General features: G+C 43.2%; 2 protein-coding genes across 16 annotated transcripts in view; both read left to right on the forward strand.

Moving 5' to 3' along the window:
* nrcama (neuronal cell adhesion molecule a) overlaps nucleotides 1-17,652 on the forward strand; it is a 1,100,153-nt gene that overhangs the window by 150,900 nt on the left and 931,601 nt on the right. The window lies entirely within an intron of this gene.
* The window catches only part of mdm1 (Mdm1 nuclear protein), a gene marked incomplete in the record, with an annotated part of 35,443 nt that overhangs the window by 6,554 nt on the left and 11,237 nt on the right, over nucleotides 1-17,652 (forward strand). The window contains 2 exon segments of the mRNA XM_032505088.1: nucleotides 14,666-14,781; nucleotides 15,380-15,422. Of these exon segments, the coding sequence (XP_032360979.1) occupies nucleotides 14,666-14,781; nucleotides 15,380-15,422 (159 nt within the window).

Here is a 17,652-nt window from a genome sequence, read left to right on the forward strand (position 1 = left end):
TAAGAGGAACTCAATGTAAAAAAAGCCAAACACTATATTGTCCTTCAACCACTTCTAAACACAGCCAGACAGAACAAACGTATCTCGGAGCTGAACCAGGCAGAAACAGCCGAGTTTTCATCAGACTCACCCGGGATCTGGTTCATGCGACAGGTATCTTATTCAAATTTCAATTTATTTATAGTGTGCTCCATTCCTGAACAAGAGTTATTCAGACGGAAGTAAACCTGGGACAGACCCAGGGTCTTTGTAGGGGGTGTCTGACGAACGGGTTAGGGTTGGATTATGGAATAGTGGCAATAACAGTACAGTAAAAAAATAAGGAAAAGTGACAAAAAAAATTGTATTTCGGGTGATGAAATAGGGAGGGGGCAGGGAGGATTTGTGCAGATTTATTGAGAATCCAATTGTGAAGTTGTTGCCAGGACAGGGTGAGTTTTCTCTCCAGGTTGGTTAATGTCGACAGGAGGAACAAGAGGCAGGTTTAGGACAGGCAAAAAGATTTTAAAAACTGATGCAAGATACAAGCGCTAACATAATGTTACGGCTAAGCAGGGATCCAGGGGGGATATGGATGTCTGGTCACAGCGATATGGTGCAGAAGTGATTAATCATGGACCAGGGTGTGCAGATTGCAGGGACAGCAGGTGTGCTCGAGGAGAGGCGCCGGGATGGGCAGGAAACTCAAGGACAAACAGACTTCAGGCCTGTTGCACGAAAGTAGGAATAAGTTTCCAGGTAAGTGTTCAAAGCGCAGCTTGACTTACAGTGATCCTCTCATCGCGGTTCTTTAATTGGTTGCATGTTGCCGACGCCAGATGATAAAGGTGAAGCTATGTCAAGCCTCAGGGTAGATAGCTGGATTAAGGGCCCGTTCAAGGGCTTTATTAAAGACCACGGTTATCGATCACAGATTTAAGATGCAGAAAGCGAAGCGCTGCGCAATAGGTTTACACACAATGAGCAGAAGCCGCTTCTGATGGAAATAAACAAGGAGGGGACGAAACTGCAAAAAGGGAAATACAGTGTTATAAACGGAGGATGGTGAAAAAGCCCACCTAGTGGACCCGACTTAATGTGTGATGGATGTAAACATATTACCCAAGCCTATAGTCACTCCACATTTTTACAAAAGTTGTAGGCTACACTGTGTTGTAATGAATTTTAAATAAGTTAGTTTCATTATTTCTGTTTTTATGTGATATAATGTGCTGCTTTTACGGAAAGTGTCTTTGGATAGCCTACCATGTAAAGCCACTCTAATAAATCAAATGTATTCATTTATTTACTCTTCCTTAAAGTGAGCCAGAGGGAATTAAGTTCCTGGCATGGACCTCTATGCCTCTTTTAACTTTTAGAGAAACTTGTTAGGAGAACAGTTCCGAGAACGTTCGCTGCTAACAAAAACGAACGTTCCGGAACGTTAAGAAAAAATTCCAATTAACCAGCAGCCAACCAAACTACACCCAAAAAAACCGTCAGGGAACGTTCCACAACAAAAAAACGACGTTCCCAGAACGTTCTGGGAAACCAAACTTGGTAGCGGGGGTACGGGCTTATTCAAAAACACCTTAGTCACACGTGAGAAACCGGTTTTATAACCATATGCACACATCTCCAAGCTATATCTCAGTCGTGTACAATTATGTTTCCTACAGAAACAATCAGAAAGGGACAACATAGAAAAAGAAGTACGGTGAATTCTATACACGCTTGAGAGCATTTGGGTAAAACAACATTCATGTTTTTAAGTCTTATGACAATGTGAACGCACCAAATTAAAAATATTAAGATAGCATGTGGGTTCCGGTGGTGATAATGATAATTACACTAATATGTACTGTATATAGGAACGTATTGGTCCAGGATGTGAGACTAATTGAGAAGCTATGAAACCAATGTAAGCTGTAATAAAAAAATCATTAGGCCTCCATTATTAAGGCGTAAACACCAAACTGGTCCTTTATTAGAGAAGGACAAGCAACATAGAAAAGGAAATCATGAATGTTATTGTCTCTGACCAGTTTGCATTATTATCATCGGGGTTGCTAGTTGCAACTATTTCTAACCATCTAAAGAACTGTAGTAGGGTTTAATCAAACTTGCGACAACAATAGGACAATTAGGCAATGCATGTAATAAAATTAAAGCAGCAGAACAAATGCAGGAGACAACGGAAACATAACTGTTAAAAACGTTATTTTGGATCAGACGGCAGCTGTGATTTGGGACCCATGAGGATCTTCAGAATTAATCTTAGCCGTGGCTGTTGGCTGCTGGACCAGGCTAGAAGCAAAGAATAAAATTCTACATGGTTACTTGGCTGGTGTTTAATTCAACAATGGTTTCGTGCAATACCGATGGTCAAAAATTAAATTCATCCAGGATAACTTGAATATACCGGGCTTAATCCCTTATCCTGGTTTAGTGCACAGGCCCAGGTAGTAGCAAAAGCAAAACACAGGCAAAACAAGTCAACATGACGGGAGCATAAAGAAGAGGCTCAGAATATCATTATTAAACATAGGATGTAGTTATTTAGCAATAACAAAAAGTAAACTGATAATTGATCTTACCAAATAATCAAGTTTGTAGTTAATTGACAATAACAGTTGTTGTGTTCTAAAGATTTTCATCTTCATAAAACTCTTGAATTGCAGCTGTGTCTGGAAGGCTCTGTGGACCCTAAATCAACCGTTTGTTTCCCTTTTAAAAGTCTAAAGCTAATGAAAAAGGACTCGTAGTAAACCTGCAAAATGTCCATGAAAGAAATGATTCCGTCCGTGTTAATTTAAAGATGTTTCTTTGGATGACCATAATGTGCTCCAGACAAAACCATATATTTACTATTTATATTAACATATAAAATATTTGCCGCCAATTATAAAATTGGGGGTGTAGGATGCAAAGAGTGTAAGTAATGTCTGGCTGCGCAGATCTCAATCTTCTACCAGAAGAACCTCAGTGGCCATGAGGGGAACCCATGAAGACCTCGTCTGGTAGGAGTGGCAGGGGGCAGGGTGGTGGTCTGGTCAGGGGACTCGCCTGTGCCATGTCTCCAAGGTGCAGGTTGGTCTTTGGGGTTTTTTCCCCCTAGCCACTGTACCCTCCCGACAGTAACCTACCTCACGTGGCTTGGGGGTTGCCTAATACGCCTTCCGAGCCGTTGGATCTTCACTTTACCCCTAGGGGGACAGTGGTTGCCGGGATCAGGCGTTTTCCAATCCTTCACCTGATGGCCCTGCATGAACGCGTCTATGGGGGACCACTTTGCTCCGAGATCTGTACAACTTAGCCTGGAACCACAAGGAACCAGTTACCATGTGTCCCACGGTGGAGGAGGAGTGGACGACGGTCATTACACACACACACATACACACACACACACACAACAGCACATAGACCGGACAGAAAAAAACAGCACAAGACACACACGCAACATACCTACAAAAACCAACACACAGACACCCACACACAAAAAAAAAAACAGCACCAAAACATACAATCACACACACCTGCACAGACATGCACGCCACACACACATCACACACAAACACAACAGCACAAAACCACCCAAAAGACAGACAGACCACGGCAAGACCAGTACACCAGACCCACACACACATGACAGACAACAGATTCAGACCTACACAGACAGGACAGACAGCGTACTATACAGTACAATGCATTTTCTCTGTCCAGCCAGCAAAGCTTTTTGTAGTGGACCACTTCTTCTTCTTTGGCTTTGCCTTTATCTGGCTCGGGAGGATTACCAGCTGGGACCTCAAGGTGCTCTCATTCCTCTACACTCCTGCTCTTTTGCAGTCTGAGTCATATTCAGGCTTCTTGTTGCATGACGGAGGGATGAAGCTGTCCTCCTTACAGGGTTGAGGATGATCTTCCAGCTGATGTTCACAAACTTTTCCTCAAGAGTTAGCCCTTGAGGGGCTTGTTGTTCTGGTCTACATCTCCAGCTGGGCGCTGATGGGAAGCCTGGATCTTTATAGTATTGTCATTCCTCCAATCTTTTTCCTTGCTCAATTTATTCTTAGATTGTGAGCTTGAACCCCGCTCCATCTCTAAATAGCTCTCCACTCTAACTGCCGTTGAGTTCTTAACTACCTTGAGCATCCTCGTCTCTCCTTACGAGCTCCATCTTCAAGCTCCAGAGCAGATGAGGTTCTTGTTGTTCTGGGTTCCTCCAGCTTCAAGGGGGCTCTATGGGAGCCTGGGATCTTTCCAGTGTCTCCTTTGCCTCCCAAAAAACAAAAAGTTTCTAGTAGTCCCTCAAGCCAAGCAACAGTGGGCCGTGGCGGGAAACTTCCTCAAGACGGACCCAGGCTGTTGGTAGGCGGTGTCCGATAGGGCCGGTTGGGGTCTGCAATGAAGAGTGTCAAATAACAATCACAGTAAAAGATAGGGAAAACAGTGACCTAAAAATAGTGTTGTAGTAGTCATGGCGAGCAGGGCACTGCACCGCCAGAGCGTAGCAGGATGGTAATCCGGGCATCTCAGGCATTATAGCAGGACAAGGCAACAGTGAAACAATGGGTGGACCTCCCGTGATCCCAGGAAATCATGCTGGGGGGAAAAGAAAATAAGGACTCCGGGGGGAATGAGTTTCCCCAAAGTAGGTTAGTAAAAAGCAATCTGGGAAATGGATGCACACAAATGAAAGATAAAGGAGAGCGAGAGGGACCCTCAGTGTGTCAAGGAAGGTCCACCAGCTGTCTAAACTATTACAGCATAACTAAGGGAGACAGGGTTAAAGACGAGGGAGCCGGTTGGGCTTGTACTGGCCTGGATCTCTCTAGTTTTATGATATTATTTATTATATGTAGATGAATTGACAACTTTGACGAAAAGAACGAAGAGAGAGAAGGGGTCCGGTCTGCAGCTACCCCACCCTCCCCCAGGTCTAGGTGGAGTGATAGCCTGCATCCCAACTATAAGCTTTATCAAAGCATGAGAGTTTTAAGTTATCTTAATTTGTGTGGTGATGGTGTCTTGCATCCAAACCCACCACCGAAAGCTTTGAGTTCCACATAGAGGGCCTAATAGCTTAGCTTGGCTCCCATTCTACTTTTAAAGAATTTAGGAAAACCAACAAAGAATTGTGAATTCTGGAGCGTAGAATCAGAGTGGGGTGACAATAAGGCACTAAGGCTCTTCAAGATAAGAGGTGCTTGACCATTTAGAGCTTTGTAAGCAAGGGAAAAGATTTTTAAATTAAATCCTAGATTTACAGGAAGCACAATGCATACAATGGACTAGTTTTTCAGCATCGTTATGAGACAGGATGTTTTTTGGCAATGTTTTACGAAATTAAAAGACTGGTCTTGAGGTTTGTTTAGATGGGCGTTAAAGGATATATCCTGATCAAAAATAACTCTTACTTGGTGAACAGTAGTGCAGGAGGGCCAGGGCATACCAGCTAGCGTAGCTATATCCCTTAGAAGTGAAGTAGGAGGGTGTTTGGGCCCAGCACAATAAAATTTTTTTTTTCTGAGTTTAACATCAGAAATTGTAGGCCCAAATAAAAAATTCCCATGATTTTATATCATTTATACATGCTGAATGAATTTAGCTAATGACTGTTTTGTATGCTTGATTGAAGATATAATGGGTGTCATTGCGCAAAAAATTGAAGAGGTAATTGAGTGTTTAAATAATTTTGCTAAAGGAAGCATATATAAGGAGAAAAGAATGGTCCTAGCACTGAGCCTATTGTGGGCGCCATGGCTAACTTTATGTACTTGGGGCAGTTACGTTAACGTTAACAAATTGATCGGAAATATAAATTGACTTAAACAAAACTAGTGTGAATTTCTATAATGCCAACTAAATGTCCAGTCTCGTAACAGGATGGTTTATGGCATGGTGTAGAATGCCAGCAATCAGATTAGTAATAAACAAGTACAGAGACAAGTCCTTTGTCTGAAGCAGTTAGTAATTAGTAATTTCACCAGTGCAGTCTCGTTGCTATGATCCCCTTCTACACCGACTGAAAAGCTTCTCAAGTCAACTATGTGCTTTGTAGAAAATCACATTAAGGAGTAGTGAATACTTATAGGATCTTGATGAGAAGGAGGAAAGGGAAGGTGGAGACAAAAAAAAATAGGTACAGGTTTTTTTTTCCTTTGGAATGCTGTGTGGACTAGCAGACCCTCCTTTGCACTAGCTGTGGAGGAAGTTTGGAAGCAAGACGTTTTACACACCCTATGCATTTGTTTTGTGTCTACGTATAGGAACCCCACTGAACGTATATTAAACCAGGATTATAAACCCAAACTGTGACCTCTGTGTGAATTCCCCCGTGTACAAACCGGTCAGTTCATTTTTAAACGGACCCCTGTTTTTTTGGTTTTAAACCAACCACCAGTCAACAATTCAAACGGATTAATCTTTAGGTAAGGGATTTTAATTGCTTTTTATTATACATGGTCTTTATTGCTCGTCTTTGTGAAATATTTTCATGAAAATGAGACAGCGGATATCTATTTAAAAAAGATATAGGAAAAAGAGGGTCAAGGTCCAGCATTATTGCTTGGTGTGTAGAAAGTGTTTGAAATATTCTCTTATTTTAATAAGGAAATAGGTTAAACAAAGCTGCTCAGCAAGATAACTTAACAGATACACTTTCTCTTTGTTCCAAATAAATGAAGAGAACGGCCAGGCTAAGGATGGAGTTTGGGTAGAGTTGCCGGGGGATGGGTTGCTTTTGTAGTTTGATGTGTTTGTTCGGTAAATTTGACCAGGATCAACGTGAGCCTTTTTGCATGATGTTTTTTATGTTCCTGTTTAGCCGCCTTGTTCTGTTGTTTTGTGCATTCTAATACTCCACGGGTGATTGTTTATGCTATTTTTTTAAGACTAGTTTAACTGCTCCTTCAGATCTCTGCAGGGTAAAATCCAGACAGCTAGCTAGATATCTTCCAAAACGGCGTTTTCTGTTGCCCGACTATTAACAACCTTTTGACGTAAAACAGGTTCCACCATACAAAGAAGCTCTTCCCACAAGGTATTTGGCAAGAGGAACCTTGATTGGTTTTTTTTTTAAAGAAAATGGCAATAAAAACCAAAATCACATTTTTCTGCCCAGGGACTAGCCAGACCCTCCTCCGCAGCGCTTTGGAGGAAGGTCTGGTATGCGAGGACTATAAACATCACTAATGCATTTGTTTATAACAAGCACAATTCAAAAGATGGACATCTTTATTAATGATTATACATGGCTTTTTAAATACATGGCTTTATTGCTATCTTGCTGAAATTTTTCATGAGATGAGTAGGTGATATTTATTATTGGAATGAGTGCGTGAAGTGTTACTTTTTTAAATTGCAGCTGTTGTGAATTGTTGTAATGGAAAACTCTGTTTTAACTATGCCATTATAATCTGCCAAAACAGATTAAAATCAACACACTGAAACCATCTTTATTGTAGGATGCCTTAAGTGAGAGTGGAAGGCGGTGTGGGTGGTGTGTGTTGTTGTTGTGTGTGTGTGTGTGTGTGGAATGTGCGTGGTGTGTTAGTTGCGGTGTGCTGTGGTGTGGCGGTGTGTGTTGTGTGTGTTAGCGCGGCCAATAAGATGGAGGCCAGGTTTAGGGGACGCCCAGAGCAGTGTGTGGGAGGTCAGTGGAAGGTCGTTGGTCTGTCTCTGGGACAAAGGAAAGTCTCAGCACTGAATCCGAGTATTGGTGTTCCTGACTGAGCCCATTCACGCTGACAAGACATGCAGCAAGGACAAATACACACATGCAGGAAACTTGTTTTTAGTTCGTCATACTGCATCACGCAGACATTTTGCAGAGTTTCTGCGGTCAGAGTTTGGCAGAACCTCCTCGCTGTTCTTCTCTAGATTTACATAGCCTTTGCCTTTGCTCTTGAGCGCCCGAAGCGGCTAAAAGTCAGCATTAACGGAAGACGTGTCCTATAATAGCGCATGCACACGATCAACACCTAAAAAAAAATCAAGGTTTGCGTTTCACTGCAGCGGATTTAGGACTCCAGGATTTATTTCAAATCTCCGGCCTGAGATTGCTGGAGTTTCTCTCATGCCAGGACTGCATCAGAAGATCAGTTTCATTAACCCCCCCCCCCCAGTCTCCACAATTCACATCCCTTTTCTCTCTGTTTTTCCTCGGATCCCGACATCACCGGGCGGGTTTGGCCATTGAAGTGGAAATCCTTTTGTTTTCCTTTTTTAGCTCATCAGAGTGAACTGTCTTACAATATCCTCCCGACCGGTAATGTGTTTCATTAATTCCTTCTTGCGTGCCACTTTGCACGCTGTTACACAGTAAAAGAGGCAGGGGAGGGAGGGAGGCAGTAGACCTGGACTGAAGAAAGCACAGAGGACAGAAACACAGAGTCAATCGCTTGTGCCGGGTTTTAACATGGGGAACCTTTGACAGTTCTACATGGGAATAAATGTGGACTAATGTAGAAACATACAGCAATGTGTGGTACCGTGGGACTATAGCAGTGGTGCAGGATTAACAGTTTGTCTATTTCTTGCCTTGACACCCCCTTTTTACCTAGCTTGGCAGAGCCATAACGTCAGTTTCACCTGAGATTTAGGTTTGGAAGGACGCATCACTGACAACTGATCAGCCCCAGAAACTAAATAATAGACCAAAGCAACTATGTGAGTTTTTGCATGATGATTACCGCTCTCAAACTCATAATACTCTGTTGGAATAATATCCAAACACTGAAAGCAGTAGAGACATGGCATGGCCTCTTACATAAATAAACTTGGTGTTGTCTTAAGTTCATACTCTGACCCCTTTATTACATGAGAATTATGGGTTTTCTTTTTACTAACGTAATTGTTACTTACCCAAAAAAAATAACATGGATGATCCCACACAACACGCTTCGTAAGAAACAACAAAAGATTGGATCTTCTACTGTCATTGAAATGTTTTGAATTGGTGACAAAGGGCCCCTTCTGTGATACCTTCTTTAATATTAGTTAATTACTCATAATTCTCCTTGTTAACTAAAAGATATAGGTATAAATACCCGCTGAAACTGCCCCATTGAGGGTTTACATACATTGAAACACCAATCACATTCTGAAAATGAAGTGATTTTTGCATGAGAGGTGAAAAGAATGACCAAGGCTGGTGACTAATCCAATAAAATCACGTTCAGCCTTGGGGAAAACAGATGGACTTTCGGCAATACTGTAGTAGTACACAGTTGTTAAATTGAGATCTTAAAAGGTCCTTTAAGCCTGGGAGCACAATGTTGTCAATCTGAGTGGAATGATGGTGGTCGTTTGTTCGTTATGAGTTCCCGACTGTGCGGTTGGAGAGCAAGTGTATTGGGACGAGCAAGAAATAAGAGATTGGAAACGTTGGGGGGGGTGTGATTGCTCCTGGTCTCTCAGATTTCAACATTGCTTTGGATTTTATTCTTTCCCCTGGAATTCACTTGTTTTTCATAATCAGCACATTTCTGAATGTGTAGGAGTGGAGGACACACGGAACAGAGCTGTAATGTTTATGCGCCATTCTTTCCACTTACGTTCTGTGATGCTGCACGTCCATGGCCGTATCTGAGCTCTTTTGTTCTCCTCATAGTCTCATCAATGCGCGTAAATTGGCTTCTAACAGGAGCTACACATATGCAATATGCAAAAAAACTGTAGCCTTTCAACAGCGTTGGGGTTGGAGTGGAACAGATCTTACAACCCGTGTTGAGCTGTAATTACAAATTAAGTGTGGTACTTGGGTATCCCCCCCTCGCTATGTTTCCGCCTACCTGTCTATGGGTACAATGAATTCTCTCACAAAGCATGAGGTGTAGTGGTAAAAAAAAGAGGTGGGTAACATTCATTCGGGGACGGGGATTCAGGACGCGGAATCGCCAATACGGTGGGCACGGCTAAGGTGATACTTGAAGACATTGTATAGGCAATTATCACTGGTTGTACAGCATTAGGTCACACAATCAGTATTCAGTTGATACAATTAGCCATATATTAAGTAGAAAAACTACATTAACCATAACTCCTAGCGTAAACAGCACGTTTATGATGGTCCAACTCGAATGTTTACAATATGAAAGTTACGTCCCGTGATGAAACCGCAACAGTAGGAGCGACAACAATAATTAGCTAGATGACTAGCAAAGGGCTTCTTGTCCCAACGGTCAGTGGGCCACTGAGAATGAAAAACATCCAAGTTATTTATCAGACATATATCTCTGAATTTCACTAATGGGAAAAAAGGTAGTAGGTGACTGCTATCTGTCTGAACTGGTAGGCGAAACCTATCAATTTGCCGTGGCTTTTTGAGTCAGTGGCATGAATCCTGACATGAACAAATTAACCTCAAAAAACAGTAAGTTGAGTCCTGTTTTTCCGAGCTCACTCACTTGGGTTCGATTAGGACGATAGGCTATCAGGGAGGTGGATAAACCAATTTGGAGGTGGGTCAGCTCCATTTCCAAGTTTGAGAGGTGCATAACGGCGTTTACAGTGCGTTTAACCCGCACTACATCATGCTCACAAGCAAATGCAATAACAATGCAAATGTCTCTTTTGGTCAAATTTAACAAAGTTTATCGAGGCATGACTTTTGTTTTAAAAACAAATTCAAGTTTTGAATGTCTTTTGGTTATATATCAATGTCATGGGACCTAGCTATGAAACCAAAACACAAACGATGAAGTAAACCAGCGTCTCTTGTTATCATGAAATGTTTTTTTTAACGTTTCCCTCCCTGTCATTTTTGTGCCAAAAACTATCCAATTGAAATAATAATTCAAACATATCATACCGACCATTATTCACCTAATAATACATATATCTAAACAAAACCAAAAAATACCAGTCATATGCATAAGGACATAGCTAAGTTAGCATTAATTGAGGGTTTAAATAAAATAAACGGATTATTGTTTATTGATGTCTCCCGTTTGATATGAATCACAATCGGAAGCTTCTAAAACTGCCGTTGCATTTTGTGTGTCGTAATCTTGCTGTGTCTTTACTTTGGCAACAAATTATTCCTTTAAAAACTGCTGGACATAAACCCCACACTTGTGGTATTTCTGAAACACAGCTCGGTGTGGTCCTGCTATACCTGGCGCATTCATGATATTGGGTTCGAATTTGGGGTCTGTGCAGTGGTTTTTGTGGGATTTCTTATCACTCCTGCGTTACAGGGTGCACACAGGAAAAATTCCGCCCCTGAGCATTTATTTTCGTTTCGTTTTGCCCCTTTCTTTGTGTTTGATTTTAAATTGTGGATTTCGGAGGACTATCTGTTAAATGGTCCAGATTTAAGGGGCTTAATATCCAGACAGCTAGTAGACTGTCTGTCACAAACTTCTTTCACCCAGTGGCTCTGTGCCAAGCTAAGCCCACATGGCATTGGATTGTTGTGTGGACCTAGCCATAACCCTCTCTAGCACTGTGAAGGAAGGTCTGGCAAAGTGAGACTAGTTGGGCTCGTCGGCAGGTTGCGCTGTGTGTGGATGGAGGGCAAGGTTTATTATCTTCTTTCCCCTCTTCCCTTTCCTTCCTTTTTCTCCCCTTCCTTATCCATCTCTTTTTTTTTCCTTCTCCTTACTCTCCCCCTCCTTCCTTTCTTTCTCCTCTTTTATTTCCTTTCTCTTTTCCCTTTTTCCTCTTCCTCCCTCTCTCTGTTTCCTCCCCTTCTTTTCTTTTCCTTTTCTTCTCCTTCCCCCCCCTCTTTCATTCTTCTTTTTTCTTTCCATCTCCCTCCATCCTTCCTTTTTCTCCCCTCTCCTTTTTTCTCTCTTTTCCTTTTTCCTTTCCTCCCCCCCCTTTCTCCTTTCCTCTCCGTCCATCTTTTCCTTCTTTTTCTCTTTCCTTTTCTCTTTCCTTTTCCTTTCTTCCTTCCTTTCTCCTTCCTCTGTTTCCCTCTTTCTTTCCTCCTATTTCTTTCTCGCTTTCTTCGCCTCCCCCCGCTTATTTCTTTTTCCTTCTCTACTTCCTCTTTTCCTTTCTTCCCCCCCCCCCCCCCCCCCCCCTTCCTTTTTTCCCTTTTCTTTCCTTTCTTTCTTTTTTCGTCGTTTTTTTCCTTTTTTCTTTCTTCCCCCTCCCCCCTCTCCCTCTTTCTTCCCGCCCCCTTTTTTTCCTTCCTTTTTTTCCCCCTTCCATTTTCCTTCTTTTTCCTCTGTTTCTTCCTCTTCCCTTTTCCTCCCTTTCCGCCTCTTTCCCTCCTTTTCTCTCACCTTCTCTTAGTTCTTTCTTCTCTCTTTTTCTCTTTTCCTCCGTCCCTCTTTGCTTTTCCCCCCCCCGTCTCCCCTTTCTTTCTTGTCCTTTTTTCTTCCTCCCCTCCCTTTTCCCTCCTCCTTTTCTTTCTTCCTTTTCTTTCTCTTCTCTCTTTAGAGCCCTCTTCTTGTTCGGTAGTTTCATTAGTTCCATAGGGGCTTTCCAGACACTCCCCGCCTGGTTCTCCCCCCCTTTGTTCCCACCGTCCCCTTCCTTCTCCTTTCCTCCTTCCTCCTCTTTTCTTCCCCCTCTCCACTCCCCGCTCCTTATGGTTTTCTTGCTTCCCCTTTTCCTCCCCGCCCCTTTTTCGCCTTTCGCCCTTCTTGTTTTCTTTTTTTTTTTTTTCCCTTTTCCTTCCTTTCAGCCCCGGCGCTCCGCTCGCTCGGGCGCCATCCTGCGCGCCGCCCCCTCGCCCCCCCCCCCATCCCCCTCGCACCGGGGCCGGGAGCGCTCACACTGGGAGCCTCGTTGTAAAGGGAATATCGAGTAAAGTCGGCGACATGCTCCAGGGGTGTCTGGCATCGCGCATTGCTAAGCTCCCGCCTCCTTGGAAACATCCGTGGAATTCAGGCACTTCACCAATTTGGATCGCGTGTTTCCCACACGCTACAGGGTTTAGTTTTGGAGTACACACAGGTGCGACCACAACACACGCCAACACACACGACACGAGTTAGTCACACCACCAGCACACAGTGCAAAAGCGTATATGACAACACCGGACACAGGCACGACGCATCCGGGATGCGTATCACACACCACATCACACTCACTAACATCAACACGTTTATAGTACAACTGAACACCACATTATCCACATCCTACCACAGCACATTCACCCCCACCACCCCTCTCCACTTTACACGTTTTATACTCCTCTCTTCCGTACCACACACACTGTTCAACAGTTATAGTACACATCACCATCACACACTACACACCGGTTTTTATAGTGCGTATTCCACACCGCACCACTCAGTCACATCGGCTCATCAGACCATCATTCATCTTTCAATAACACACTACACACTTCACACTACAACACACAACAGAACACAAAGTTATAGTACACACATCACGCACATATCGTTATAGTTACATTGCATCACACACACACACACACACCACTGTTATAGTATACAAATCACGCACACCTCCACACACGGTATTATGGACACAAACACACACTAACTATGTTGTTTATTAGTTGGCACCCACGCCGGTAGTCACACACAAACGCTACACAACCACGGTTAGTTTTAGTACACTAATAGTCACCCAACAATGGGGGTAATATAGTTTTGTTCTTTTTTTTGTTTAGTATCACACACCCACTACGACTCACGAGGTTATTAGTGATAACACTACGCATCACACATCACAGCACACGTATATTAGCACCACACACCAACTACTGGGTATAGTATACCACACGCACAACAAACACACAAGGGGTACGTTACCACATCCACACCACACACTGTATTGTAGGAACACACGCATCACACACAGTAGTATGTAAACACACCCAGCACACACACGAACTGGATGTACACATCCCACAACAACACACACCGGGTAATAGTACATCAGCAACACACGGTATTGTACACTACCCACACCACAAACGAAGGTACAAGGGGTACTAGCGTATATACACACGCAGCACAATGTGATAGTATCTACATACAGTCACGAAACCGACAGATATATGTACACCACACAGCACACACACACGCACGGTATAGTAAACACCCACACACATAAACACACGGTATAGTACAACACAGTCTACCGGGTATAGTACACTACCCACCACACACACACGTTATAGTATCTACAACACACACACACGTTATAGTATCTACAACACACACACACGTTATAGTATCTACAACACACATGTTATGTTTCTTTAGACCATGTCTACTAAACACTCTTCATTCTGATTGGCTGACAGGTGGGGATTAACTTTAAGTGACACCGAGAGTATGATGTATATGTTTGTAGTTCTGAATAAAATCGCCGGTAATATTAAACTACAGAACATCAACAGTCATCTGTGTCATGTGTCACGCTTGTGCAGGTCTGTACATTATAACGATTTGATGATTTATTGATTAATTGATTGTCAGAAAACTACTCTGCAACTATTTGGATTAATTATGTTTAATTATTTTTGTCACTTTTCAAACCGAATTCTTAGGTTACACCTTCTTAAATGTGACCATTTGCTGTTTTTGTTTGTCATATATGACCATCAATCAAATATGTTAATACTTTAATCAGACAAAACAAGCTAATTTAAGGCATTATCGTGGCACCAGAGACTTTGTAAATGCCAATTTTTTCACAATTTTGTTTTAGTCTTTCCTGCAGTCTGAGTAGATTTCCTGTTTTTCATCTCCAGACCAATGAGAACGGACGGCAGGAGTCCGAGAAGAAGCCCCGCCCCGATGGCCCCCCCCCTCGGAAAGATGACGCCACTCCGCCTTCTCTTCCTCCGCAAGTGCAGAGAGGACACAGGTGTGTGTGTGTGTGTGTGTGTGTGGATATGTGCGTGTGTGTGTGTCGGTGTGGATGTGTGCGTGTGTGTGTGTGTGTGTGTCGGGGTGTGTATGTGTGTGTGTCGGTGTGTATGTGTGTGTGTCGGTGTGTATGTGTGTGTGTGTGTTGGTGTGGATATGTGCGGTCCGGGTGTGTGTATGGTGTGTGTGTGTGTGGTGTGTCGGTGGGATATGTGCGTGTGTGTGTGTGGTGTGTGTGTGTGTGTTGTGTGTGTGTGTGTGTTGTATGATACGTGTGTGTGTGTCGGTGTGGATGTGCGTTGTGGGGTGTGTGTGTGCGTGTCGGTGTGGATGTGTGTGTGTGTGTGTTGTGGGTGTGTTTGTGTGTGTGTGTGTGTGTGTTGTGTGGTGTCGGTGTGGATAGTGCGTTTTTTGTGTGTGTTTGTGTTGTCGATACTGTGTGGGTGCGGTGGTGTTGTGTCGGTGTGTGTGTGCGTGTCGTTGTGTGTGTGTGTGTGTGTTTGTGTGTGTGTGTAATCCATCATGTTTTAATGAATTTCTGTCTGTCTGACAGGATGTTGACAGTATGAGTCCAGCTTTCGTTCTCCCCTCTACAGGATCCCAGAGGGGGGCGGAGCCACGGCCCTGCCTGCCCTTCAGGTCAGGTGTCAGTCTTTTGTTCAAATACAGATGTGTGTCTGGCTCATGGTTAGCCTAGCTTAGCATAAAGGCCAGAAGCAGGGGGGGAAACTGCTAGCCTAGCACCATTAAAGAGAAAAAAATACATCTTCAAATAACTTTAAAACATGTTAACTAACAAGCCAGGAATGTTGGGAGAATGTATTTGTTAGGGACTATTTTCTGTGGCGGATGAATCCACATTTGGTGTGTGTGTGTGTGTGTGTGTGTGTGTGTGTGTGTGTGTGTGTGTGTGTGTGTGTGTGTGTGTGTGTGTGTGTGTGTGTGTGTGTGTGTGTGTGTGTGTGTGTATGTGTGTGTGTGTGCTGACCCACACCTCTGAAGACAAAACCACCCCAGCATAATTAAATTATATAATATTACAAAATATGATTTGATTTGTTATGTTTGATTTTAATGTTACCTGTTTATACGGAGAAGATTCATCGTGGCTCTTCCGTTTTCCCACCAGTATAGCTCCTCCTGGAGGACAAAGGTCAGAGGTCACCACTGGGGTCTGAGCTGTGTGTGTGTGTGTGTGTGTGTGTGGTGTAATGGAGGAACATGTCACCCAGTGCAACAGTGAACATGCACAATACTATTCCACTATTATTCCAAATATGACAATATTCTGAATTTGATATTGATTTGGTTCCATATTGGGCCCTTTTTTCCGAATATAGCATTCTCTAATTAAGACGTGGGATTTTCTGGTAATATTCAGGTCTCAGGTAGAGATGAATGGCTAAAAGAAGAAAGCCCAGATTTGTGGTTGAAAGGATAACCACCTAGTTTTAAAGGGGCACTATGATTTCCTGCATGAGTCCCCCCCCCCCACCCCCCCCCCCCCCCAAACACTGTGGAAAAGCCCGGTCTCAGAGACAACACGGGCCATAACCGTCAAACACTAGAAGCGCAGGACTATCAGAAAAAAAATACACACAAACCACGTTTCCACCAATTACTATCATGCTACTCACTCACTCTGCTCAATGCCCCCCCCCCTCCCCCGCTCCTCTCCCCCCCCCCCCCCCCCCCCGTTATGTGCATGGGCTGTGATACACACACAATCAATCACTGATGCTTTAGGTCTGCACAATGTTGGTCATCCAAGCTCACACAGAAAGAGAACGGTTGCTCTGACTGATCACTATTTCCTTTTCACTTTCAATTCATGTGGTAGTCGGGGGGGGGGGGGGGGGGTGTTGCGTAATGGCCCCTGCTAGCTAAACTGTTTGTATGTATGTTTGTGTGTGTGTGTGTGTGTGTGTGTGTGGTGTGTGTGTGTGTGTGTGTTGTCTGATGGAAACCCAGAGTGTCAGCAGTAAAACCACAGAGCTTCATTTCAGGGAAACAACTAACTTTAGTCACACACACACACACACACACCACACCCACACACACACACACACACACACACACAGGTAGGTTCCCACTAGTCTTGTGGAAAGTGTTGTTTAAGGGGGGGGGGGGGCATCTGCTTTTGCAAGATTAAACACTTTTCTGCATGATTCGGCAGATTTCAGCTGAACACATCAAACGTACATTTCCTAAACCTGTGCAGGGAAACACTACACTCTACAATTCTACTTTTTCAGCGTAAGACCGCTGTGGTTTCTGCTTTGTGTCTTGAAGTCTTGATGCTGCGACTTACAGTGAAAGTTTAGACAATAGTGCTCTTCCAACTTCGTGTTCCCAGGTGTGGGAGAACTCGGCCCTGTAGGTCCAGTAAAGGAAAAGGCTTATTTTTTTACTGTTTAGACTCTCTGCTTTTTACTCTTTCGACATGGAATTCTGGAAAGTTTCAGCTTTTCAAGCCTTTAAGATTCAAATAACACGTGTTGAACAACATGTAAAAAGCCAACCTGTGACAAGAGGTCGAATGAAGACATTAGGTGCTAATAGTGCACCGAATGTGCTGAGTATAGGTAATATACCAGTATGGTTGCACGATGTGCAATATCTGGTAGGGCACCGGTGCAATATTTTTACTTAATTATGCCAGAAGACAAAACATTAACAGACCAATGTGTATCTGTGTGTATGTGTGTCTTATATATTGAATACAAATTTATTTGCATATTAAACTTGGGCAGATGGGTGAAAATGGATGGATCTAATATTCATACATTATTTAAACATCATGTTTTAATGTGGAAGTCACAGTGAGTCCTTAACTGCATCTGTGGATGGTACCATAGTGGCTACTTTA

The sequence above is a fragment of the Etheostoma spectabile genome, chromosome 23, assembly GCF_008692095.1.
Source record: "Etheostoma spectabile isolate EspeVRDwgs_2016 chromosome 23, UIUC_Espe_1.0, whole genome shotgun sequence".
In the NCBI taxonomy this organism is placed as follows: domain Eukaryota; kingdom Metazoa; phylum Chordata; class Actinopteri; order Perciformes; family Percidae; genus Etheostoma; species Etheostoma spectabile.